This window comes from Canis aureus, chromosome 4 (assembly GCF_053574225.1).
Source record: "Canis aureus isolate CA01 chromosome 4, VMU_Caureus_v.1.0, whole genome shotgun sequence".
Classification (NCBI taxonomy): Eukaryota; Metazoa; Chordata; class Mammalia; order Carnivora; family Canidae; genus Canis; species Canis aureus.
Genome location: NC_135614.1, coordinates 74,278,034 through 74,305,692, shown reverse-complemented (window position 1 = coordinate 74,305,692; position 27,659 = coordinate 74,278,034). Strand labels below are relative to the sequence as shown.

The 27,659-nt window shown below is 35.9% G+C and overlaps 1 protein-coding gene and 1 long non-coding RNA gene across 7 annotated transcripts in view; one reads left to right on the top strand and one right to left on the bottom strand.

The window, feature by feature from the left end:
- Positions 1 to 185: 185 nt before the first annotated feature.
- Positions 186 to 18,491, top strand: LOC144312990 (uncharacterized). Of its 2 annotated transcripts, none has more exons than XR_013378626.1 (3): positions 186 to 337; positions 14,780 to 15,116; positions 18,234 to 18,491. It is a non-coding gene; the product is annotated as an uncharacterized LOC144312990 (long non-coding RNA). The 2 variants fall into 2 exon arrangements; XR_013378627.1 differs by lacking the exon at positions 186 to 337 and adding an exon at positions 14,281 to 14,366.
- The window catches only part of LMBRD2 (LMBR1 domain containing 2), a 43,934-nt gene continuing 24,541 nt past the window's right edge, over positions 8,267 to 27,659 (bottom strand). Inside the window, exons 10-18 of one of the 5 annotated variants that reach the window (XM_077896213.1) lie at positions 26,560 to 26,741; positions 25,897 to 26,030; positions 25,052 to 25,157; positions 24,117 to 24,214; positions 20,258 to 20,361; positions 18,987 to 19,033; positions 17,193 to 17,298; positions 14,815 to 14,941; positions 8,267 to 13,902 (exon numbers count right to left, since the gene is read on the bottom strand). In XM_077896213.1, coding sequence (XP_077752339.1) covers positions 13,818 to 13,902; positions 14,815 to 14,941; positions 17,193 to 17,298; positions 18,987 to 19,033; positions 20,258 to 20,361; positions 24,117 to 24,214; positions 25,052 to 25,157; positions 25,897 to 26,030; positions 26,560 to 26,741 — 989 coding nt within the window. In that variant the 3' untranslated portion in view covers positions 8,267 to 13,817. Of the gene's footprint in view, positions 13,903 to 14,814; positions 14,945 to 17,192; positions 17,299 to 18,986; positions 19,136 to 20,257; positions 20,362 to 24,116; positions 24,215 to 25,051; positions 25,158 to 25,896; positions 26,031 to 26,559; positions 26,742 to 27,659 lie in introns of those variants that run through there. The other 4 variants (XM_077896215.1, XM_077896212.1, XM_077896214.1 and 1 more) reach the window with 4 other exon arrangements.

The window sequence follows — 27,659 nt, the reverse complement described above, 5'->3', positions numbered from 1 at the left end:
AAGAGATTACAGCACGCATCCTTCACAAAGTTTAGCTTAAGCAATATCTTTATTCCTCCTTTATGTTATCATGACCTTAGCATACTATAATGCAACGTCCTCCACACCCAATTTATGAGGTAAATTATGTAATTTAATGCTCTCCCTAAAGATTTTACCCTTACTACAAAATAAAATGCACATACAGGAAAGCACATGCAAAGGCATGTAGTTGTCAACAACCCATTACAAAGTGAACATCTAGAAAACCAGCACCCGAGAAAGAGAAGATAGGCCACAATGCTGAAACTTCTCTTGTGCTTTACTTTAATCACTGATCCCTTCCTCCTCCTCCAAGGTAAGCCATAGCCTGACATGTATGGTAATTTCTTCCTTGATTATTTTTATGGTTTTACTACAAAGCATCAATGTTTGTACTATGCAGTCTAGTTTTGCCAGTTTTTGAACTTTAAGTGTAACCACACTATATTACTTTTTCACATCTGGCTTCTTTTGATACGCATTATGTGAGTTTCATCTATGCTGTTGCATAGCTGCAAATCATTAATTTTCATTTAGTTGTACATGTATATATCATCATGTTGAATAAGTAAAACTATTCTGTTTATCGAGCCGTTTATGGACTATGAAGAATGCTGCTATGAACGTTCTTGTATATGTCTTATTACATACACACACATTTTTGTGTGATATATAGACTCATTGCCAAGCCCAAAGTCATCTCTGTTATCTTCTAGAAGGTTTATAGTTTTGCATTTATGAATCATTTTGAGTTATTTTTTGTGAAAGATGTAAAGTCAGCACTGTCTAGATTCCATTTTTCCCCTTCTTTTTGGCCTGTGGCTATTCATTCGTCCCAGCCTCCTTTGTTGAAAAGGCTATCGTTTCTCTATTGAATTGCCTTTGTTCCTTTGTCAAAGATCAATGGACTGTTTGTGGGCCTACTGGTGGACTTTCTATTCTGTTTCACTGTCTACTCTTTTGTCAGTCCTACAATGTTTGGTTACTACAGCTGTATAGTAAGTTTTGAAGCTGGGTAGTGTCAATTCTCTTTTTCTTGTCCTTCAAAATTGTGTTAGTCCAGGTCTTCAGCTTGCCATATAAACTTTGGAATTAGTTTGTCAATACCCACAAAATAACTTATTGGAATTTTGATTGGGATTGCATTGACTCTACAGATTAGGTTGGGAAAAACTGACATCTTGACAATGTTGAGTCTTTCTCTCTATGAACACAGATTCTCTCCATTTATTAGGTTATTTAATTTCTTTCATCAGTTTTGTACTTTTCCTCATATACATCTTCTCTCTACATATATTTTGTTAGATTTAGATCTAAGTATTTCACTTCTGGGGGTGCCTATGTAAATGGTATTGTTTTTTTTTTTTTTTTAATTCAATTTGCCACCTTCCTTTCGGCCAGAACCGCCATCTTTCAGTAATTTGCCAAAATGAGCACAAAGGGAAAGAGGAGAGGTACCCGTTATATGTTCTCTAGGCCTTTTAGAAAACATGGAGTTGTTCCTTTGGCCACATACATGCGAATCTATAAGAAAGGTGATTATTGTGGACATCAAGGGAATGGGCACTGTTCAAAAAGGAATGCCCCACAAATGTTACCATGGCAAAACTGGAAGAGTCTACAATGTTACTTAGCATTCTGTTGGCATTGTTGTAAACAAACAGGTTAAGGTCAAGATTCTTGCCAAGAGAATTAATGTCCGCATTGAGCATATTAAACACTCAAAGAGCTGAGATAGCTTCCTGAAGCATGTGAAGGAAAATGATCAGAAAAAGAAGGAAACCAAAGAGAAAGGCACTTGGGTCCAACTGAAGCGCCAGTGTGCCCCACCCAGAGAAGCACACTTTGTGAGAACTAATGGAAAGGAGCCTGAACTGCTGGAACCCATTCCCTATGAATTCATGGCATGATAAATGTAAAGAAAACAAAAGACCTCAGGATTAAATAAATAAATAAATAAATAAATTCAATTTGTCAACATACAGTGTAACACCCAGTGCTCTTCATTTCATATCATGTGACCACTGTAGTGCCCATCACCCAGTCACCCCATCCCCCACTCACTTCCCCTTCCACAATCCTTTGTTTCCCAGAGTTAGGAGACTCTCATGGTTTTTCTGCCTCTCTAATTTTTCCCCACTCAGTTTCCCCTCCTTCCCTTATAGTCCCTTTCACTATTTCTTATATTCCAAATGTGAGTGAAACCATATGATAAGTGTCTTTCTCCAACTGACTTATACACTTAATACCCTCTAGTTCTATCCACATTGATGTAAATGGTAGGTATTCATCCTTTCTGATGGCTGAGTAATATTCCATTGTGTGTGTGTGTGTATACATATATATCATATCTTTTTCATCCATTTATCTAAGGACACCTTGGCTAATCCCATAGTTTGGCTATTGTGGACATTGCTGCAATGAACATGGGGGTACAATGTCCATCGTTTTACTATATTTGTATCTTTGGGGTAAACACCCAGTAGTGCAATTGCTGGGTTGTAGGGTAGCTCTATTTTTAGCTTTTTCAGGAACCTCCGTACTGTTTTCCAGAGTGGATGCACCAGCTTGCAAACTACCAACAGTGTAAGAGGGTTCCCCCCTTTCTCCACATCCTCTCCAACATTTCTTATTCCTGACTTGTTAATTTTAGCCATTCTCACCAGTGTAAAGTGGTATCTCATTGTGGTTTTGATTTGTATTTCCCTGCTGACAAGTGATGAGGTGCCATATTTTCATGTGCCTGTCGGCATGTGTAGGTCTTCTTTGGAGAAATGTCTATTCATGTCTTCTGCCCGTTTCTTGACTGGATTGCTTATTTTTCAGGTGTTGAGTTTGGTAAGTTCTTTATAGATCTTGGAAACTAGCCCTTTATCTGATAGGACATTTGCAAATATCTTCTCCCATTCTGTAGGCTGCCCTTTAGTTTTGTTAACTGTTTCCTTTGCTGTGAAGAAGCTTTTTATCTTGATGAAATCCCAGTAGTTCACTATTGGTTTTGTTTCCCTTCCCTTTAGAGACATTTCTTGCAAGAAGTTACTGTGGCTGAGGTCACAGAGGTTGCTGCCTAGGTTCTCCTCTAGGATTTCGATAGATTCCTGTCTCACATTTAGGTCTTTCGTCCATTTTGAGTTTATCTTTGTGCATGGTGTAAGAATGGTCCAGTTTCATTCTTCTGCATGTGGCCGTCCAATTTTCCCAACACCACTTACTGAAGAGCCTGTCTTTTTTCCAGTGGATAGTCTTTCCTGCTTTATCAAAGATGAGTTGACCATAGAGTTGAGGGTCCGTTTCTGGGTTCTCTCTTAGGTTCCATTGATCTATGTGTCTGTTTTTGTGTCAGTACCATGCTATCTTGTTGATCACAGCTTTGTGCGACAGCTTGAAGCCTGGCATTGTGATGGCCCAGCTTTGGTTTTCTTTTTCAACATTCCTCTGGCTACTCAGGGTCTTTTCTGATTCCATACAAATCTTAGGCTTATTGGTTCCAACTCTGTGAAGAAAGTCCATGGTATTTTGATAGGGATGTCATTGAATATGTAAATTGCTCTGGTAGCATAGACATTTTCACAGTATTTATTCTTCTAATCTATGATCATGGAATGTTTTCCCACCTCTTTGTGTCTTTCTCAGTTTCTTTCCTTATGCGTTTTGGTGCAATTTGGTGCAAATATATTGTATCTTATGGGTTTTGGTGCAATTATAAATGGGATTGATTCCTACTTTCTCTTTCTTCTGTCTCATTATTAGTGTATAGAAATGCTACTGATGGGCAGCCCCGGTGGTGCAGCGGTTTAGCGCCACCTGCAGCCCAGGGCATGATCCTGGAGACCCTGGATCGAGTCCCACGTCAGGCTCTCTGTATGGTGCCTGTTTCTCCCTCTGCCTGTGTCTCTGCCTCTCTCTCTCTCTCTCTCTCTCTCTCTCGGTCTCTATGAATAAATAAATAAAATTTAAAAAAAAAAGAAATGCTACTGATTTCTGTGAATTGATTTTGTATCCTGTCACATTGCTGAATTGCTATTTGAGTGCTAGGGATTTTGAGGTGGAGTCTTTTGGGTTCAACATATACAGTATCATGCCATCTGTGAAGAATGAGAGTTTGACTTCTTCTTTGCCAATTTGGATGCCTTTTATTTCTTTTTGTTGTCTGATTGCTGAGGCTAGGACTTCTATACTGTATCAAACAACAGTGGTGAGAATGGTCATCCTTGTAGTGTTCCTGACCTTATGGGGAAAACTGAGAGCTTTCCAAATTTCTTCCTGTGATTGGTTCAAATTTCAATGCATTATGGTCTGAAAATATGCACGGAATGACCCCAATCTTTGGTAGGAGATGAAACCCGATTTATGACACAGTTATGAGATCTATTCTGGAGGATGTTCTATGTGTACTGGAGTAGAATATGTATGTATATGTATGTTTTAGGATGGAATGCTCCATATATTTCTGTGAAATCCATCTGGTCCAGTGTTTCATTCAAAGTCCTTGTTTCCTTGTTGATCTTCTGCTTAGATGATCTGTCCATTGCTGTGAGTGGGGTATTGAAGTCCTCCTACTATTACTGTATTATTATCAATGTGATTCTTTACTTTTGTTATTAATTGGCTTATATAATTGCCTGCTCCCTTGTTAGGAGCATGAATATTTATATTTATTAGATATTCTGCTGGACTTGAAGATCATACCCTTTAAGTATGCTACAGTGTTCCTTTTCGTCCCTTACTACTGTCTTTGGTTTAAAATCTAATTTGCCTGATATGAGGATCACTACCCTAGCTTTCTTTTGAGGTCCATTAGCATGATAAATGGTTCTCCACCCCCTCATTTTCAGTCCAGAGGTGTCTTTAGGCCTCAAATGAGTCTCTTGAAAGATATGAATTTAGTGCTACTTAATTACCTATAAAGTCCCTGTTTCTGTAGATTGTCTGTTTCTTTCTGTTCTATGTTACTCTTGGGTTCTCTTCTTGCTTTCAGAATCCTGTTTAATATTTCTTGAAGGTCTGGTTTGGTGGTCACATATTCTTTTAGCTTCTATCTGTCCTGGAAGCTCTTTATCTCTCCTTCCATTCTGAATGACAGCCTTGCTAGATAAAGTGTTCTTGGCCACATGTTTTCCTCATTTGGTACCCTGAGTATACCATGCCAGCCCTTTCTGACCTGCCAGGTCTCTGTGGATAGACTTGTTGTTAATCTGATGTTTCTCTTCCACTTTATGTTAGGAATCTCTTGTCTTAAGCTGCCTTCAAGATTCTCTATTTCCAAAATTTGCAAGCTTCAGTATTATATGTCAGGGTGTTGATCAGTTGCTGTTTTTTTTGGGGGGGGGGAGGGTGGAGAGGAGATCCTCTCTATCTCTTGGATATAAATACTTGTTTCTTTCCCCAGATTAGGGAAGTTTTTAGCTATGATTTGTTCAAACATACCTTCTGGTCCTCTCTCCATGCCCTCTGGAATCCCAATAATGTGGATTTTTTTTTCAAACTATCACCGAGTCTCTCCTCTTGGGCTCTTAGCTGTTTTTCTCTTTTCCTCAGTTTCCTTTTTCCCCATCAACTTGTCTTCCATGTCCTTATTTTCTCTTCTGCCTCATTTACCCTGGCTGTTAGAGAATCCAGTTTAGAGTACATTTCAGAGAATTTTTAATTTTGGCCTGATTAGATCTCATTTCTGCAGTAAGAGAATCTCTTGAGTGTTTTATGCTTTTTTCAAGTCCAGTTAGTAATTTTATCATTGTATTCCTGAATTCTATCTCCAACTTTTTACTTAAATCCATATCCATTAAATCTGTATTACCTCTGGTTCTTTTTTTGTGTGTGTGTGGTGAATTCTTCCTTCTAGTCATTTTGTCCAGAGCAGAATGGCTGTACAAGTGAGCAGAGTCAAAATATCACCCATAACCCAAGCAAAATACATACTACATACTTCCATAGAGGTCCGGGACCAGAAAACAAAAGAAAAAAGTTAAAGAAAAAGAAAATAAAATTTTTTTAAAAAGGGGGGGTGGATGGGGGAAGGTTAGGGTTAGGGTTAGAAAAAAAAAAGAAAAAGAAAAAGAAATTTAAAAAAAAGGGGGGGGTCCCTGGGTGGCGCAGCGGTTTGGTGCCTGCCTTTGGCCCAGGGCGCGATCCTGGAGACCCAAGATCGAGTCCCACATTGGGCTCCTGGTGCATGGAACCTGCTTCTCCCTCTGCCTGTGTCTCTGCCTCTCTCTGTGTGTGTGTGTGTGTGTGTGTGTGTGACTATCATAAATAAATAAATAAATAAATAAATAAATAAATAAATAAATAAATAAAATTTAAAAAAGGGGGGGGGGTTGGGGTAGGGAAACGGTGTATGAGAGAAAATAGAATCTCACAGGGTGGACCAAGATGGTGATCCACTTGGTTTTGAGTGTATTTTGGTCTATATGTTGAAGGTATGAAATTCCAAACTTATATATATATATATGAAAAACTTCTATATTTACCAAAAAAAAAAAATTGAGTAAGTGGTAAGGAAGCCAAAAATGAAGAATATATCTATAACGTGATTGTAAAATACGAAAGAAAAAACTTCAAAATAGAGTTAATAAAATGTTATAGTTAAGACGGGAAAAGAGAATGAATATTGGAAAATTTTAACCTGAAAGATAAATCATAAGAAAAAAGAAATCCTCGAGTTCTAAATGCTACTTTCTCTTAGTCCTGGATTCTTCTGTCCCTGTAGGTCAGTAACTTGCTGTTCTGGTTCTTTGGGCTGGTCTTCTGTGGGCGGGGCCTGCTGCGAGGGTTCTCGGGTGTCCGGGTGTCGGTGCCTGGGTGGAGCAGCTCTGCCCCTTGCCGGGTGGCTGGGCTCAGTAGGAGCAGTTTGCTGTGTGAGGTCTTTGTTCCTGGAGGCTTTCCGTGCCTCTTTTGAGGGCAAAGAAAAAAAAAAAAAAAAAAAAAAAGTCCCGCAGAGGTCTCCAGCCCGGGAGCCAAGAGATCCAGCGTGTGCCAAACTGCAGTCCCCTCTAGCGCCCACTCCCTCCTCCTCCTCCTCCTCCTCCCCCTCCCCCTCCCCCTCCTCCTTCTCCTCCCCCCGAGCAGGTGGGCGGCCCCTGACCCGTGCAGCAGGACACCCGCTTGTTGCGGGGACCCGGCAGGCAGAGGTCACCGATCTGTCCTCGGTTCCGTTTTATGGCACAAGCTGGCGTCTTCCCCGGGCTCGCTGACCTAAACCTGTTTCCCTGATCCCATGCTTGGGAGCTCTGCCCCTCAGGCGCCCCTGATCTTTCTGTTCCTCCAGGAATATTGAGACCTCACTGTCCCTCCTATAATTCTGCGTTTCACCACTGAGCTCCTTTCAGGCAGGGAAGACTCTCCGGGAGCAGATTTCTAAAGGTCCTGATTTTGAGCCCCGGGGCTGGGGCTGTATCACTTTCCTGCAGCCCGGCTACAAAGGCTCCCTCCCCCTGCGCTTTACCTTCCCATAGATCCCCCGTTTCTCTTCTCCACAATCCTCCTTGCAAGAAGTGGTCACTTTTCTATTTGTAGAGTTCCAGCCATGCTTTCTTTACATCTCCGGTTGAATTCATAGGTGTTCAGGATGGTTTGAAAGTTACCTTGCTAAACTTGGGGGAACCAGATGAAACGAGATCCCCTGTCCTTCCGCCATGCTGCCATTGGTATGGTGTTTTTAATTTCAAATTTCACTTTTCCATTGGTTATATGGGAAAATGATTGACTTTTGTAATATTAATCTTGTATCTTGCAACCTTATCATAATTACTTATTCCAGGAGTTTTTTGGGCCAATTCTTTTAGGTTGTTTACATAGGCAATCATGTCATCTGCTAACAAAGACAGTTTTATTTCTTCCTTCCAAATCTGTGTACCTTTTATTTCCTTCTCTTAAACTGCATTAGCTAGGACTAATATAAACGGTATTGTTTTTAATTTCAAACTTCAATTGTTCTTTTTTGGTATAAAGGAAAGCAATTCTCTGTTTACTTAGTCTGGCTATGATTTAATCAATTTTATTGATATTTTCAAGAACCTAGGCTTTGGTTTTATTGATTTTCTTTATTGTTTTCCAGCTTTAAATTTCATTGATTTCTAATTTTTGTAACAATTATTTATTTTAATTATAAACACTGGATAAAGTAATGTAGAACCTAAAGTACATGTGTTTAATTATCTTAAAATAGAACAAAGAAAGCTTCAGGCTCCTTAGGGGTTTAATCTCAGAGATGTTATCAAATGAAACACATAAATAATCAGCAAAATTCTTAGGAACTTGTAAAAATGTTCTTTATTTCATGCAAAGCCACATAATTTCCTATATTTTAATAGCTAATCAAGTAAACATTTCAAAAAATTCATTACATCACAATAAGTTAAAATACTACAAAGCAACTGCAAGTCCACGAGTTTGTCAAAACCAAACCGAAGGAACATTATGCATAGATAAGGCCAAAGATGCTAACTTACTTATAGGAGCATTTTGCAGCTTTTTCCAAATACATATTTGAAAATGTAGTGAGAATCTGCAGAGAAAAATAGTTAACCCATTGGTCAGATAGGAAAACATCTGTCATTACATATCAGGTAGTAATGGCTGATTAAAGACAAATTTGGCATCATGCACCAAAAATGAACAGAATGAACATTTAGAAAAATTATGACCAGATGCACATTTGAAAAGACTTATCCTCTATTTCACCTAATCCACTGAATTAGACAAATAACAAGTACTTCATTAATGCAACACAGAAATTAGGCTTTTGGTATACTTCGTTTGGGTACTGATATATATAAAAAGACACTGAAGGGATGAAAGAATATTTCAAATTCACACTGGATTACTGAACTTTAGAATTGCCCCAAGGAACTAGGATGTGGGCAGAACTTATTTGAGAATGATTTTTAAACTACTTAAAAGCACTACAATTAGTTACTACAAAAAATTTTTATAAAAATTAAATACCAGAAAGTAACAACATCAATATTAGAGCTCTTTTTTCAATGCTATAATTTATAAATATATATTAGATTACAGTAATTTAAAAGACATGTCCACATGTTTTCTACCTTCTAAAATGAGAAAAATCCTTCAAGCTGTTTTCAAAGTATGGACAAAAACAAATCCATTGGATTGCTTTTAATAAAATAAATACAAGTCTCTCCCCTACAACTTGGTGTACTAAGTAGGGAAGATGCTAGCCAGCGTTCTTTTGAGAAATACAGCTCTAAGTGACTAGATTGATAGGATTTATATCAATTATATTGACTCAATATGGTGTTGCACAGAGTCACAAATTATGACTTTACCCTACATATATCTGCCATAGTAAACCACTTTTTCTACACTTTTGCACTGAGTACAGAAAAAAAAAATCTTTTATAAAATGATTTGAGATCAAGATAACCACCAAAGAAAAAATTTTCAGGAGAAAAAGTTATTTTTTTCCAGGGTGTGTGTCAAAAATAAATGTCTTTTAAGATTATCAATAAGAAGAGGAACATGCCAATATTCCTGCTTTATTAATAAATTAAAAATTGTAGAAAGGCTTCAACCAACCTCAATGGACAAATCTTTTGACAATGATAATAAAATTTTAGGAAGACCAGACTAAGTGTGAAAAGAATTAGAAGTGAGGTCATGTTCCCAATGATGGGACTGAGGATAGGGCAGGGCTAGTGCCCACTCTGCTGGGGAAAAGGATTCATCAGGCCTGGTCTCCAGGAGTTGGGGTAAAGGATGACAGGGCTTGGTCTTCTAGTTCTCTGGGCATGAAAAAGTCCACTGGGAAGAAGTACTTTTCATGGAGGGAATTAATATTTTAGAACGCCTCCTATAACCCTCTTGTATTATTCTAACCTCTCCTAATGAAACTTTGACAACTATGTAGGTTATTTATGAACTCTTTCTCATAAAAAGTTATCTTAAGGTTCTTATTTGTTGTTGTTGTTGTGTTTTTTAAAATCATTGTTTTTGGAAATCCATTTTATGCCAACACATTACACTGAGAGTAATTCCTATTAATGAAGTGTCCTCTTTAGTGACCTAAAGACAACACACTGAGTCAGCATGTATCACATTTACATTTAGATGTTGCTTAGTTGTCTAGAAAAATATGTTTCACTACTTTCGGTGCAATATTACTATTCAAGTAGTGGGATGTGGAATCAGAACTAGTTCCTTTTGAGTGTACTGATCATCAGAAACAACTGTATACACAAAACAAAGAAAATCTGTCAGCATATTAAAAATCATACTGTAAAAAGAAGTTTCAGAAAGTATAAAAGGACGAGGAAGGAAGAAAACAAAGAAAAGATAGAACTCTAAATCCATTTACTCCTTAACATTTAGAATTTAATGTAATGTGATCCATTACACTTTACAGATTCAAGTATGTTAAGATTTCTCAGGGACATGTTTTGTCTCTTTAGTGCAAATATACTTATCCTTGTAACTTTCAGGCATGGTCCACTCAAATCACAAGTACAAAACTCCTATTACTGAACAGTGTGAATTGTAATTAGGGAGAGCTTTCTTTCTTTTAAGATGCTCATCAACATACCATCAAGAACATTCCCTGAATCTCTTACAAGACAAAAAATGAGGTTTGCTATTGTACATAAATGAAATTCTTTTATCCGTATGCTGAAATATACTTTTAAAAGCCCACAAATTGACTTTCCTATCCATATTTAATTTCATTTGGGTACACAACCAGTGTAAATTTAAGAACTGATACTCTAATCAAATAGTAGAGACCAAAAATAGATCAACTCGCGGTATTTATTTTTGATTGTCAAATTTTCTGATCTATTTTTTAATAAATGGAAAATCTTTGAATGTTTTGACTTAGCTTTTATCACTCTTGTGAAGTGAGGACTTGTGTATTGAAAGTACTCGAAAGCCCTTATATTCACTTGGTAAGAGAGCAAATCCTAATAATTAGGTTTAAACCTTATTTATTATTTTACTAATGATTTTTATAAAAATGCTTTACTGATAAGATCAAGTTACTGATGTAGTAACAAAAGTTAATTAGCAACTTACAGGTGATTCGTGAAATTAACAGATTATTATCACTTTCTGCAATGGTTATTTTGAATTATTGGCTTACTGAATATTCTTACCTAATAATTATTCAGAAAAATAATTTAGAAAATTTAATTGGATATCTATTATTATATAAGAAAGACATCAAAAGCTAATTGTCAGAAGTAATTGTTTAGGAAATTACTTTGCACTTAAAGTGTATGAATTTAGTAGTAATGTTTTGCAGTAGATGTCATTACATTTTAATAAGCTTCCCCAAGCAGAAAACTTGTTCTTACTTTAGTTTTTTACACAAGGTGGCTTTACAGACATTAACTTAGTTCCTCCACCAATAAATTCTTTATTCTTCAGAGGTTAAAATGTTATGAACTCAAATTTGTCCAGCCAGGTAACCTTCCTATATGATCGTATATAAAATCCTGTAAGATAAATTCTGCTTAAAAAGTTGACTCTAGATCATTTAAACAACCAAAAATTATTTTGGAAATAACTCAGAAGTCACAAAGGGAGCTAGGTTGTTTGTGAAGTATTACATACATTTCAATTATTATAATCATAAAAAAATAATAAAGGAAAGTAGTACATTCCCCTACATATTCCTAGCAATTACTTTAGGGTATTATAAGTTACAAAAGTGACTTATAAGTGAATAATTTTTCTGCTGCTGCTTCTCGTACAGCATCTGGGTTTCATGATAAAACCTGATGAGAAACAACATTATACTTAAGGAAAATATGCCAAGGTAAACCCAAAGACCAAATATACCACAATACTATTTTCAGAGGACTTTTGATAAATTATTCCAAAAACAGTTTTTGCTTCAGGGACTTAAAAGCTTCTCTGTAATTATAAAGAAACTGAACCCCTCTCCGAGCTTATCATTTCTCCATCCAACACCTTCAAGTACCACTAGGAAGAACAGCAGAGGTTACAACTTCTTTTGTTTTGTTTTGTTTTAAACTCCAGCATATCAGCATCAACTCAATACCCTCACAATAGTTTTGTGAGGTAGATGAGTAGGTAAATAGCAAGTATCATCTTCATTTCACGAATGAAGAAATTGAGGCACTGAGAGGTTACATAATTTGTCCAAGATATTGAATGGTCAGTCATGAAATGACAAACAATATCAAATGATCTCTGTTCCTGGCCTACAGTCTGTAACCACACTTTACAGTGAAAGTCTCTGTGTGGGTTCTCAAATGGGCAGCCTGTATGACCTTTGACTGAGAATAAAATCTATCCATTTATAATTATTTAAAGGGATTTAATCTCAAAGATCATAAAAATTAAACAAAATCAGGTAAGTAGGATGATATACTATTCCTTTCAGTATCTGCATAGAACTGTCTTTTAAAAATTTACATGATAATACTAAATAAAAAGCAAAATAAAAAATTTAAAATTATGATTCAAGGGAAGATTACCTTCAAGAAACATAAAAAACATAAAATCATATTGTTAGGGTGATCATATAACTCATTTTTAAACTGGGAAACTTCAGAGTGAAAGCGAGGACTATTAAAATTTATACAGAATAATAGGCGTTAAACTGAGACTTGTGGGCAAGCTCAAGAATAGTCACCACTGGGTGAATCCATAGCAGGGATTCTTTGAGTTGCAAACATTTCAGGGACACAAAAAACTCTCTGGAAGCATATTGTGTTCAACTGTGCAATATTCACTGTGCAATAAAACACTGATGATTCAAAATATAATACCCAACTTTGGCTTAAACACAAAAATTAAAAAACTCATTTTAAAATAATTAGCACGTTTAACAGTTATCACATATTTCCATTCTATAAACCCAAATTTAAGTATTAGTAAATGGATTCACTTTTTTCCTTAGAGTAACCATTTTCCACAAAGCATCAAGAGGCACCTTTAAAAATTAGAGAATTTTGTGGGACTCTTTGGCTATTAAAAAAAAAAAAACACAAAAACAACCCACAATTTACCATTAATGCTTCAGATTCTCTTTGAGTGGAACGATCCACACTTAAGTTAATACGCTGAATGATAAAGGTGAATATTTCTCCCTGAAATGAAAATCTTTTACAAAGCAATACCAAAAGCGTATAGTAATTTCCAGTTACTAGCAAAGACTGAAAGAATAATACATCACCCGACTATAGTATACATGCTAAAGATACTAATACTATCAGTTGAAGTATAATCTTAATTATACATGCAAAAACCTCACTGATTTGCATATAGAGTTGAAAAAGAGCTTTCTACATTCAGTTATGTCTGGTAAGTAAGCCTTGTTTTAAGACATGGGTTTTGTAAATACCATTACTATTTGAGGTCTCCATCTCTTTGGGAAATATGGGATTAACATATTCTTTAGAAACAGCAAAAATGTAAATCACAATAATAAAACCATATGATGTTATTTAGTTATGACTTATGGCTTTCTTGGATCTTTAAAACAACTTTCCCAAGAAAAACTAATATGAAACAAACCGAACTACATGTTCTCAACATATAGCGATCTTTACCATGAATTGAATGCCTTCCACTACACCTGTACTTCCTAAGGCAGACACGTCAGGAACAGTGTGTAATAAACCTTACAAGAAAAGATGACACTCTATCCAATGGGCAATAAACTATTATTACTAAGATGTGATTAACTTTCAGGGCCTGTTTTGTCCTGACATTTTCACTAAGAGTACAGTATAAATTCTAGGGCACACATATGTTCTGAAAGACTGGATTGATGCGTTGATCTTGGTTAGTTGTTCATAAATTTTCAGACTTTAAACATCATCAAATATTCTGCTTTGAGACATCGAGAGGTATCGTCCACCAGGCTGATACCTGAAAGGTGGATAAAGAAATGATCTGAGGCATCAAAAATAACAAAGGAGGAGAGAAAAACAAGGACACATTAAAAGGAAGTGGCTACATAATTTGTAAGCATAATTTATAAAAACCTATTCAGTAGCTGAAGGCAGAAACTTATAAAGATAATATCCCAAAGTGATTTACTTAATTATAAATTAACCAACAGCTTTTCTAGAGCCTAGAATACCTTGTTTTCTATATATAAAAAAAGAGAGATATAAAAAGAAAGGGATAGGGGGATATAAACTGAAGATTTAATAATCATTCTTGATTGTTCAATATAAATAAAATATTCTAGTGTTTTTGCTATTTATAGACAATACTATAGCAAATATCTCATGCATATGATATTTTGCTTTTGTTTAATCATTTCACAGAGTGGCCAAAACCACAGACCCTATAGCCAGAGTCCTGGGGTTTGAATGCCTGACTTTTGCCATTTGCAAGCTATTTTACTCTGAGTAAGTTAAGTTACTAAGCCTCTCAGGATTCAAATCCAATTGGGTTTATAACCATAAAATATAGTATCATTGGTAATGTGCTTAGAATAGTATCCGATACCTAGCCATGACCATGTAGCTATTGCTAAATATGATAAATTTCATAAATGGGATCATTAGAAATAGGCATATAAACATTGTTAATAGTCTTACTAACAATTTCAATTCTTCTTTCTTATTTAGAATACCACTAGTGGTTTATGGATATAGTAATTTCAATTACCACCACTGGATGCTATAATTTTTACAATATAAAAGCATTAGAAGGGATAAAAAGCTACCAAGGGTTAATTAATATGATTATTATTAGCAGTAAAGATGAACATTTTTTCCTTACGTTTATTTCATCAAGTTTTATGTTCTTAAAATTCCAGAATGTTGGAGCCAAAATGATACAGTCAGAGCTTACCTTCCCGATTCAGATTCCAGAGGATCATCAGTGAATGTTTCTGCATTAAAATCCAAAGGTTCTACATCTTGGAGGAGTTCTATTCGGTCCCTTTCAGTTCTGTTACTGGCCCTGTTATATTTGGATGCTGCTGTAAAGGAACAAAAAAAGATCTGTCTACTTTTCTATTGTCCTCATGGGTCACAGTCTATGGACTCACAAAAAAAGTCAAGATTTTAAAGGATCTGAATTTTGATTGTGAAGATAATAGCAAGAAAAGATAATTACTTGATTCCTTCAAAATCAGATTCAAATGAAAAATGGTATGATAGAAAATAACAACTGGTCTTGTAACTGGTCTAAGCTCAGAAGTAGGTACAATGCAAAGAATTAATATGAATCAGAATTAACATTTAACATATGAATTATGACATTGTTCATTATCAAGTTTCAAATGGTTTCATGGTTGAATCCAGGGGCTCCCATATGTCAGTTCTTGGCTAGAATTTTCTCAAATGTTCTCAGTTACATAAAAATGTAAAAAGGAACAGGTGAAATTAATTTTAACCAATTTAATTTAATTCACTATATCCAATATATTATCATTTCAACATGGGGCGTCAGCCATGTTGCAAATGCTCAATGGCCACAGGTGGTTAATGACGACCATCCTGATCACTTCAGATTTATACAACTAAGTCTCCCTTTTCTATGTGGGTTTTCTTCATAAACAACCTAAATTTTCACAATGTTGTTCTGAGTAATCCAGTAACTTCAGAAGAACTTTATGATATAGCTCTTTTTGAAAACTTAAGGCAAGCCAAGTCTATCATATCTTATACTTTTGTCATCTTGGACTCTGCCCTTCATCTTTTCTCTCATTCATTCAGCAAATATTGATTGCCTCCTGCATTCCGGGTTCTCTTCATGTCATTATCCAAAGGCGTTGTATTTCTCTTCTCTTGACCATTCTCCTACACTCCCACATCTCTATTGTGTCAACTCCTACTCCGCGGTAAGCAAACTTCCAAATCTTTGTAGAATCCTCTTTCTTTCTTCTTAGCTTTGACTACACCTTTAGCTCTCTCCTGTTTCTTTGACCATAAATCTCACTCAAACACATCCTTTCTTCCTCATGTGTAGGGATCACTGCTGATTTAAAGGCCCTCATCATTTCTTGATCGCATTACCAAAACAGAGAACTGATTTCTGTGTCTCACTTCCCTGGAAATCATACTTTATGTTGCTATCAAACTATCTCTTGAAACCAAAAATGTGCGCATGCTCCTTTTCTGACTAAAATCTTAACTTGGGAGAGAATCTTAACTTCTGAGTATGGTAATACCTGCTTTCCAACTGTCTCTGCAGCTTCCCCTCTTTATCAGGCTTCTCCTACTCAGGATCTTGTCACAGAAACAAACTTGCATTCTCCCAAAGTTCTCTTAAGTCATTCATTCATCCTTCTGCCCAAAACACCTTCACCTGGATAAGTACTATTCATTTCCAAATGTTAAGTTAACGTTACTCTATCACAGAAATCCTTTCTCAACAAAGACCTCTTTTTCTATTCCCTAAGTCGAGAGTCGAGTTCCCTCAGCATCAGGAGTATACCTTCTACTCTCTCAGCATTCCTGCCTCTTCCCCAAAGACAAACATTCTCTGCCATCTACTCTGGGCAGAGTCCTGAGCAAACACAGGTTTCTTGCCACCTTCCCAGGTGCAGATGGCAGGGATAAGGATGTGGGGAGGTGTCCTAGCTCAACCCACTGGCAAACATCTTCTCCTTATTATCAGTCCCTCACTGAACTAATTAGCATCCCAAGGACAGGAAATGTTTCTCTATAACCCTATAAACCTGGGAAAGTACCTGATATATTGATCAGTCAGGAAATGGTTATAAAAATGACTGAATTGCCTACACCCATTAACAGAAAAAGTAAAGAACAGCATCGGGGAAATAGTAGAAACCAACATGTACCTAAGACATGCCTGGGATAAGTACTGATATTATTTAAGGTAGTATATTATCCCAATTCTCCATCTCCTACCAGAATGCATATTTGAGTTTCCCTTTCCCTCTATACACTGAGGGATGAGAAAGGAAAGACAGAACCACATCTACAGTTCTCTAAAGGCATTTTTTAAAAAATATTTTATGTATTTATTCATAAGAGACACAGACAGAGAAAGACAGAGACACAGGCAGAGGGAGAAGCAGGCTCCTCATGGGGAGTCCAATGTGGGACTCAATCCCAGGATCACGACCTGAGCTAACTCAACTGCTGAGCCACCCAGGTGCCCCTCCAAAGGCATTTTTGGATGGATATCTTAATCCTCAGTCTCTATGCAACCAAGTTTAAGAAACAATTTCTAAGGGAATTGGAAAATAAACTACTTACATCGGTTGGTACTAAGATCTGAGAGGTTTGACTCTTTTGGGTCAACATGAACATTTCTGTTTCTAGTGGAATCTTCTCTACTGTGTCCATAACGTTCTTTCCATTCCTAGGACAGAAAAATAAATAAATATATGTAGCAAAGGAACTCAAAGGCAGAAAGTAATTCATCAGTGTCAATAGATAGTACATAGAGATAATATAATTTATTTTCATCAGAAATTCACCACATAATCAGTATGTTAGCATAGTACCACGAAAATTTTCAAAAAAGATTTTTCTTTGTCTCTACGTGATTTTAATATGGTCTCCAAACATTTTTCCAAATGAACGCTTATAGACATTTTCGCTAGCTATAATTAACCTTCTCAATTCTATCTAAAGTGTCAAAAGGATATGATAGCTACGATAGGCTTACCTTGACCACATAAAAATTATGAGAACTCCTAATAATTTGAGAGGTTAACAAAATTACCTCCCATACAAATCAACTACAAATATTGAGACCTGAAAAGTTACTTTCGAAAGCAAAATTTGAGTTGTATACAAAGATAATTAGATCATTGTAGTCAAACCTTATGAAGTGGGATGCTACTCAGTCAATTCATAGAACTGAAAGGAACCTTACAGGTCACCTAATTCGACCTCCCCTGCATTGTAGGGGTTCATTCTAAAATAGCCATGCCATTGACTGTCTTATTAGAGGGCATGAAGTTTCTATGTGTGAGTAGCTCACCACAATTTTGTGTGTGGTGTGTGTGTGTGTGTGTGTGTAAGCCCATCTCAATTTTGATAAACTATGGAAGTTAGATATTTTCACCAAGAGGTGAAATCTATCTGCAGTATCTTTCACTCTCTGGTTCCAATTATGTCTTCTAAAATAAAGAACAAGTCTCCTTTTACATGCTACACACTAACATATATGGACAACTATCATGTCTCCTCCTCTGAGTCTTCATTTCTCCAGTATAGATTAGCCCCAGCTGTTGTAATTTGTGGTAACCACACTAAATTTTTCTGATTTTCTGCCTTTTCTCTCTACAGGAGGAGGTTAGTTTGCCTCAGCAGAGGACTAAAGAAAAACTGAAGAGGAATATAATTAATGTCATATTATAAAAAAGCATAACAATTTTAAAGCAATCAAAATGACTTTAATAATAAGACTGCGTGATTTTATTAATTCATTCAATAAGTATTCACAAAGCACTGAGCTTAGGCAAGAAACTGCTAGACACTGGACACAAAGTAACTTAAAACTAGTGACTTTTTGGAACAGGTCTGACCAAAAAATGCTTAGCATGTACATCTGAAAGTATTAAAATTACCTTTTAAAAAAAACGTGTCGTATGTCATTTTCCCACTGCTCTTTGGTCTTTAGCCAATTGTAAATCAGTAAAATTCTTTTTTTTTAAATAAATTTATTTTTTATTGGTGTTCAATTTACCAACATACAGAATAACACCCAGTGCTCATCCCGTCAAGTGCCCCCCTCAGTGCCCATCACCCATTCACCCCCACCCCCCACCCTCCTCCCCTTCCACCACCCCTAGTTCGTTTCCCAGAGTTAGGAGTCTTTATGTTCTGTCTCCCTTTCTGATATTTCCCACACATTTCTTCTCCCTTCCTTTATATTCCCTTTCACTATTATTTATATTCCCCAAATGAATGAGAACATACACTGTTTGTCCTCCGATTGACTTACTTCACTCAGCATAATACCCTCCAGTTCAGTAAAATTCTTATGATTATTTCACATCAGTCTTTAGGTTACAACAAATTATTAAGTACTATACTTACTCTTCTTCGATTTTCACCTTCTTCTTGCCTTTGTCTTTTTCTCTTCTCTAGAGACAGAAAAGTGGTCTCAAATTTGGTATAATGGGTTTAGTTAGACGTAGAGTAACTGAAGTAAAGGTATCAGGCTATGACCAATTTCCTTTAAATTACTACAAAGTCAAAAGTAATAGGTTATTGTTGGAAAGGACCTTAGAGGTCACCTAAGTCCACAGAGGATATCTTCTATATTTCTGTTGGACATGACCTTTAGGCCATGTGTAAATAGTTTTTAGTGAGGAAAACATTCTTCCTCATGGTGATCTGAAATTTGTTGGTAATTTCTTTCTCTTTGCCTCATCTTCTAAATTAAGTTGATATTTTTTCTGCATAAAAGTCCTTTCCCTTATTCTCTTCAGGCTGTATACTCACAGTGGTTTTTGGTTTTGTTTTGTTTTTGTGTAAGTTACGCTCTACAGACTCATAGTTCTGGCTGTCCTTCTCTAAATACCTTCTAACTTACCAGTTCTACTCTTGAAATCTTACCCAGGACTGAATACAATATTCCACATGAGGTCTTATTAATGCAAAAAGCAGCAGAACCATTACATCAACTGGACTCCACCTTCCTCAGAATGTGAAGACTATGAAAGCTTTTATTGGAGTCACAACATATTTTGGCCTCCATTTAACTAAATGACCACACAAAAGCTCCAGACTCACGGAGGGAGAATGTCTAGGAATCAATGTCCCCACACTCAAGTTTTGTTTTCTTTTTTCCCTACCATCACTTGAACCTCAGGAAATTTGATATATTCAGTGTCCGGATTAGATTTTACTAGAGTGCCATGTATTCTAATAGGCTGTTAATGATCATTGCATTCTCAAAACCAGCCTTGGCTTGAATGATTTCTTGTGTGGTATTAAACTGATGATTCTTTGAATTCATGAATTTTATAGTTGTACTGAGCTTGGCAAATCCATTTCCAGGAAAATATGAAAGTAACTCCAATGCCATCCAAGAGCATTATTTAGTTGAGGGCATACTAAATTTCTGCTGTCTGCTGTAGTATTTCTTAAAGACAGATGAGAGTTTCAATTTTTTTTATAGTTTATAGTTTCAAATTATTTTTATAGTTTCAAATTATTTTTGTTATGAAGGTTGTTTTTGTAGAATTTTAGCTAAAAAAAACATTAATTTCTTAAGAGATTAAAAATTACAAATTATAGAAACACTAATTCGTATTTTGAGTTTTAGAACTTTCCTTTCCTTGATTTTAAAAGACAAATCTTACCTCGTCTGATTAATTCTTTTCCTTCATCAACCAAGTCTGATGTCATATCATTATCTCCCATGAACTGCTGGAAACCAAGTAGATTCAAACAACGAGTTCCCAAACTAATAAAAGTAGATTTTTAAAAAGGCAAGCATTATTTCTCATTGTAAATGTTTAAACTCTTCTTTGGTATTGTCATTCCAAAGAAGCCTATGTTTTATTATTACTTATCACAGCAAGTTATGTAGTTATAATAACTTGTCTTTCTTTAAGAAGGACTTATTTCTCTTTCTAAGAAGTTTATATAGCCAGTATTCCATTAACAAGGTATGCACCATACCCAGATTTCTTACAAAAACACACTGAGTTGGGTTATTTGTATACCTTCAGAAAATTATTACACAAGAATACAAAACAATGGCTCTAATACAAATGCAATTTGTTCTTTTCTTATATTCACACAATTTTAATGCTGAAAATACACAACTAGTATTTTTAAGTATAAAACAACATGGTTTAGAAAATCTTAATTATGAAAATTAATTTTCCTGTTCAATTTTTTTAAATAACCTAAAAGCTAGTCAATTCCATTTAAATGGATTTTATTATACACTCAGAATTTATTACTATGTCTTACCTGAGGGCTATTATTTTATCTTATTTGCTGTTTACTTTAAACCTCACTGTTGTATAGAACAAGAGTACTCTGAAAATATGACACACAAGGAAAGAAGCAATGGATGGACAGGCAGGATTAATATTTGTTAAGATCCTACGATTCAGGACAGCCCTGGTGGCTTAGTGGTTTAGCTTTGCCTTCAACCCAGGGCATGATCCTGGAGACCCGGGATCGAGTCCCACATCAGGCTCCCGGCATGGAGCCTGCTTCTCCCCCTGCCTGTGTCTCTGCCTCTCTCTCTCTTTCTCTCTCTCTGTGTCTCTAATAAATAAGTAAAATCTTAAAATAAAATAAAAAAAAAGACCCTGCTATTCATCAGCCAATTTACAGACACTCTCTTACCTTATTCTTACTGTGATCCTAAGAAATAATTATTTTACAGATAAAGAAACAGAGGCCCAAAGGGTTAAATACTTTGCTAATGATCATTTAACAAATTTTAGAGCTAGAATTTAAATCCAAGACAAAACAAAGACCAAGGACTTTTTGTTGCCTTAGTTTCAGACTTTTTCACTGAGGATCAGACTTTTTCACTGATGTACTCCTCATGGCATAAGCCCAAACACATACATGGAGCAAGGGAGGAAGAGAGGAAGAAGGAGAAAGAGGGATGAGTGTGTGTGTGTGTGGGGGGGGGTGCATGTGAGCATTACACTGAGGAAAACAGTGGAGCGATTACAAGAAAGTAAAGGTCTCCCATTTTACACAACTGATGTGTAAGAAATACAACTAATTCATAACACATCTCCTTGCTTTAATATATAAGGAATGTTTTATATGATTTATCATTGAGCAAAACTGGGGTTTCAGATAGATGGTTATGCTAATTCTGTGACACTAAATACTTCCTTACTATCTTCACACCCTTGTGGGAATACAATACTCTAGGAGGAGAAACCCCAATTAGATAATTATTTCTGGGAAGGTCATAGCTTTTTCTAGTGTCAGGAAATAGCCTTACACTCTCTAGGCAGTTAAGTCTAAATATTAACTCTAGGGATGGCTGTGTTGTTAGTAACATGGGAATTAGTAGGGTGCCTGGGTGACTCAATTGGTGACAAATTAACTCTTGATCTCAGCTCAGGTCATGATCATAGAGTGGTGGGATAGAGCCTTACGTTGGGCTCCATGCTCTGCAGGGAGTCAGCTTGAGATTCATTCTCATATTCTCTCTCTCTATCTCTTTCTCTCTCTCTCTCTCTCTCTCTCGTTTTTGCCCCTCCCCCTCTGTGCATGCTCTCTCTCTAAATCAATCAATCTTAAAAAACAAAACATGAGCATTAGACTAATTATGGCAGCATTTCAAAAGAAAATGGACCTATGAAGCAAATTATCACTAAAATGTCACTAAGGCACTGTTTCATATATCTCTATAATAGCATATCTATTTTGAGAGATAATTTGAAAATTGAAGAATCTGACCTTTTTTTTCCTAAAAGACAAACTGGCACTCAAAGTTTATCCCAATTAACTCTAAAATAATACCTTTAATGGATTAATAATTTTCCTTTTAGATACAATAACTCTTTATATTTACGATTTTATAGTTGATAAACCACTATCCCACCCATCTATTCCTTGATCCGTGTAACACCCTAATATAAAGTAGGAAGATATGCTAATCTTGCCAACAAAACTAACATGTGAAGACACAGATCAAAAGTTCTTAATGTTTCATTAGTAATTTTATAAACCTTTAAAATAAATAAGCATATAATCAAAATTAAGTCTTAGACATGCAAAGTGTGGTTTCCTCCTTTACTACCTCATTTTCACAATGATGACACATTTCACAAACCTATGGTCTTTTCTACCTTATAGAAAAAAAATCTTGAAATTTAGATTTTCTATGAGTTCATATTAACAGTTTTATTTTAAAATATAATCTTTTATTTTAGCTATAAGAAGGTAAAATATAAATATTTTAAAACATTCAATAGAGAATTTATTTCAAAGGATACTTGACTTTACTCAAAATCCTCTTAATGAATACATACATATTATTTGTAATAGCAATAGAATGGTATCAAAAGATTTAAATGAAAAGTGGTTAGAAGAAACATTTTCATCAGAAAGGCAAACTGATGGACATCAATAAATATTTTTTCAGGGGCACCTGAGTGGCTCAGTTAGTTAAATGTTTGACTCTTCATTTTGGTTCAGGTTGTGATTTCTGGGTGGTGGGATCAAGCCCTGCCGTCAGGCTCTACACTCAGTGGGGAGTCTGCTTAGTATTCTCTCCCCTCCCTTGGTCCCTCCCTCCCTTACACCTGTGTTCTCTTGCTCTCTCTCTCTCTCAAATAATTAAATCTTTAAAAATAAATAAATATATATTTTTAAGAATTTATTTATTTATTTGACACAGAGAGAGAGATCACAAGCAGGGGGAACAGCAGGCAGAGGGAGAAGCAGGCTCTCCATCAAGCAGGGAGCCTGATGTGGAGCTTGATTCCAGGACCCAAGGATCACAACCTGAGCCAAAAGCAGGCACTTAAATGACTGAGCCACCCAGGCACCCCAGTAAAAATTTTCTTTAACTTTTTGGTGTGTCACGGAACACCTAAGCAGTTGGGTGAAGAGGGCAGACACAGTACAGGATGATGGCTCTTGACATGTGGAAATAGGGAAGACAATGTGTTAGAAGCCAAGCATATTTACCTCCTTTTGAGCTGTACCCTTGCCAAGATTCAATTATTTTCTAATCCTATAAAAAGTGGTAGGCTGTGTCCTTTCCAGCCTTATATGTACTGCCCAATTACAATCGCTCCTCACATGATATTTTGTGCTGGCTAAGGTCTAAGACATCTAGAAACCCAGCAATGATTGTGGGGAAAGCCCTTAGACTCATTTATGTTACTGGATAAAAAGTGGGCATGGGATTATTTTATAAGATAAATCAACTGTCAGGTGTTGAAGGCCAGGACTTAGAGTTAACATTCTGTAATCAATCCTATCACTTGTAGCCTAAATACTTATAAAAGAATGACTGTACTTCTCTTTTCTTAAAAATACCTTCAGAGTGAAAACCTGTCCTCATCACTTAAGCAAATCCTTTAAACTACCTACAGTTCCCCGAAAGCCACAATAAAACAAACAACAACCAAAACCTGACCAGTAAATATTTAAAAACAGCTTTGAGACAGGATATCCAGATTGGACAAGAGTAGGAGGAAAAATTATCAATGTTAAGTTTCTTACCTAAAGTAAGTAGCAATGCAGAGAATTACCACCAACATAGGATAATATATATAGAATCCATCTGCGATAAAGGATAAAACTTTCATGGAACCCATAATCTAACAAGCCAAAGGAAAAAAAGGAAGTTAAATTAGTACAGTTCCGTATTTTTCATTACTTTCCACCTTTAGAAAATTCACTCTTAACCCAGCATATTAACAAATTTGGAGTTTTCGAAAAGTAGAAATAAAGCTCTAAATGGATTGATTTTTAAGTTCTCATCATAAGAAAAAAAAAACAGTCTGATGTTAACTAAAGATACTGTGGCAATCATTTCAAAATATATACATACATCATATCATTCTGCTGTATATTTTAAACTAATATGTTATATGTAAATTATGTCTGAATTTGCTTATTTATTGAGGTTTTCATCTAAAGAAAATATTTTATAAATATTATTGAAATTTATTGTGTACATAAAGATTATAAATATAAAAGCTAATATTATAGATGAAGTCTATTGATATTGCTCAGTTGCACAAGCAATGTGCACCAAAAAACTTTTTTTACAATAAAAGAGAGAAAAAAAATAATTTTTATCCAGTCATTAGTAGTTACATATACAACCTTTAAAAGAAAGTTTGATATTAAAAAAAGATCCTAATAACACTACAAAACTTTTTTGCTGGCATTACAAGAAATTCCACAGTATGGGACGCCTGGGTGGCTCAGAAGTTAAACGTCTCATCTGCCTTTGGCTCGGGTGTGATCCTGGAATTCTGCGATCGAGTCCGACATCAGGCTCCCTGCGTGGAGCCTGCTTTTCCCTCTGCCTATGTCCCTGCCTCTCTCTTTCTGTGTCTCTCATGAATAAATAAAATCTTTAAAAAAAAATCCACAATAATACATCTCATAGAGACAATCTTAAAAAACTGTTTTCTGACTATACTTACAGATGTATAAGCAGTTGGCTGTGTATTCTGGTGAGAGATGGATGAATCCATATGGGTCAAACCCAAGAAATTAAGACACAACGGAGGAGTCAAACGGCAAAATAACCTGTAAAAACGCATTTATAAACAGAATATGTAAAAAAAAATAGTAGCAAAATACATTTTACTATATTGAAATATAACTATTATTTCCATCAGTATGTATATTTACCTTGAATTCTTAATGTGAAATGTCCTTACCTGAGAGATATTCTGAAAACCCTATTAATTGCATCTCCCTAAAATACCAACACCCACACAGCAAAACTCCAGCCTCAGACTGCCTACTTTGATGGTGTTTGCTGCTGCTTTATCCTAACAATTTGTGGAGTGCTACATATGCACTTTTTTCAAGTCTACCATCTGTGTAATCTGTCTCAGAATGGCAAGGACAGCAATATCCTCAAGGGGAACTGGACTTACTAAATTTCTTAGCAAAGATTATTCCTGTTTGTTTTCTCAAGCCCTCATAATGCAGTTTGATGCCACCAAATCTCAGAACTCTCTAGGTCTGACTTAGCCCCCAAATTTTCAAATGATCCTAGTATTTACTAATCTATTTACTGAATCTCTGATTTGTAAATCCAGGCTGTCTTTCTTTTTCTCTCTAACCTAGCAAACCTAATATAACCTTAAGCTTCAAGCAGGATTTAGTCAGCAAACATCTAACTAATGCTTGAACCTAATCAATGAGCTCACATAGATACAGGTGCTAGTGGAACACCCGTAAACAAGAAATAAATGAGAAATCCATAGAATGCATGCAATGGAGTCACCCGCTTGTCTCTATACACAGTCCTACTTACATGCCACTGAAAAGAAGGCTGTAAGCATCAGTTTGGTGATGTGAAGCCAAGTAATAATAGTTAAATACACGAATCCTGAACACAGTAGAATAAACACAGATGCTCAGAAAGAAGATGGAAAGGAAACAAGCAATCTGAAAAAGAAGCAAAACCAGCTTAAGACTAATCGACTTGGGTACTTTATATACTTTTCTTAAGCAGTATCCCTTATTTCCGGCTAACATTTATTGACATCCTAAAATTTAAACACAGTAACAGTTTTTCTTAACCATCTAAGAAAATGAATTTATAAAAAAATCTACATCTCAACCAGTTCAACAACCTGTCCATGAGTTTCAAATCTACCTCCTAAAGTGCGCCCATTCTCCCACTCCCTTGGCAATTCTCCATATGAAGACTCTAAATTAAATAGCTTCACTGGCATAAAGAGGGTCAAAGTATTCTCATAAAAGGATTCTGTACTATTTTGCACCTTGTCATCTTCCCTCAAACACAATTCTTAGTTTAGGTAAATGGATGAAGACCATTTTTGAAAGTCTGAATAATAACAGCGCAGGGAACTTTACTGCTTTCATTGTTAGTAAAATAAATAAAGAAAAAATAACAGTTGACAACTATACTATGAACTGACACATGTTTATGACAGAAATGAAATAAACCAACCTCAATATAAATATAATTGTACGTTTTTTCAGCCAGCTGTATGAAGACTGCAAAGAGGGATAAGACAGGTGTAGTGCTAAAAAATGTGCATTCGGACCACACAACAATCACAGAGAAGATGGACAAAACCACAGCAAGTATCCTATAAAACCATGGTCGCAAAAGACATTCCCAGTACCATTCTGGAAGATAAAAGAAAAAAATTAGGAAAACCATTAAAGGAGTAAGTGGGTATTTACATTACTTCAAAATATCCCCAAACAAGATCTATAACTGCAAAGAGGAAAACAGTTAAGTTCACAACAGAGGAACCAGGCAGATTTGGCTCCTCGCCAAATAATCACCAGTAATGGGACAAAGTAACATCATGTGCCTCCTGCCATGAAGCACTGAGAACACAGTATCAGTGCCACCGTATTCCCACCCAAAATGTAAAGCCTGCATCCAACATGAGGAAATATCAGACTCAAACTCAGGGATACCCAATAAAAAACTGGCCTAGAGTCTCCAAAAATATCAACGTCATAAAACAAAAAGAAGCTGAGAAATCGTTTCAGATAAAAGAAAACTAAGGCGACATGACACTTGAGTGTGCTGCATTTTAAAAATCTGGGATTTTTTTTTTATAAATTTATTTTTTATTGGTGTTTAATTTGCCAACATATAGAATAACACCCAGTGCTCATCCCATTAAGTGCCCCCATCAGGGCCCGTCACGCAGTCACAACCCCCCCCCCCCCCACCCACCTCCCCTTTCACCACCCCTAGTTCATTTCCCAGTTAGGAGTCTTTCATGTTCTGTCTTCCTTTCTGATATTTCCCACTCATATTTTCTCCTTTCCCCTTTATTCCCTTTCACTCAAAAATCTGGGATTTTTAACAAAGAATATTTTGGGATAATTTGATTAAGGTCTATAGATAACAGTTCCATATCAAAGTTCATTTCCTGGTTTGATCATTGTATTTGGTTATATAAGAAAATGTCTTTATTTTTAGAAATTCTACACTGAAGCATTTAGGAGAAAATGGCATCACATCTGGATTCAACTCTGAAAAGATTAAGGAAAAAAAGATAAATTCGGGTAAACCATTACCATGTG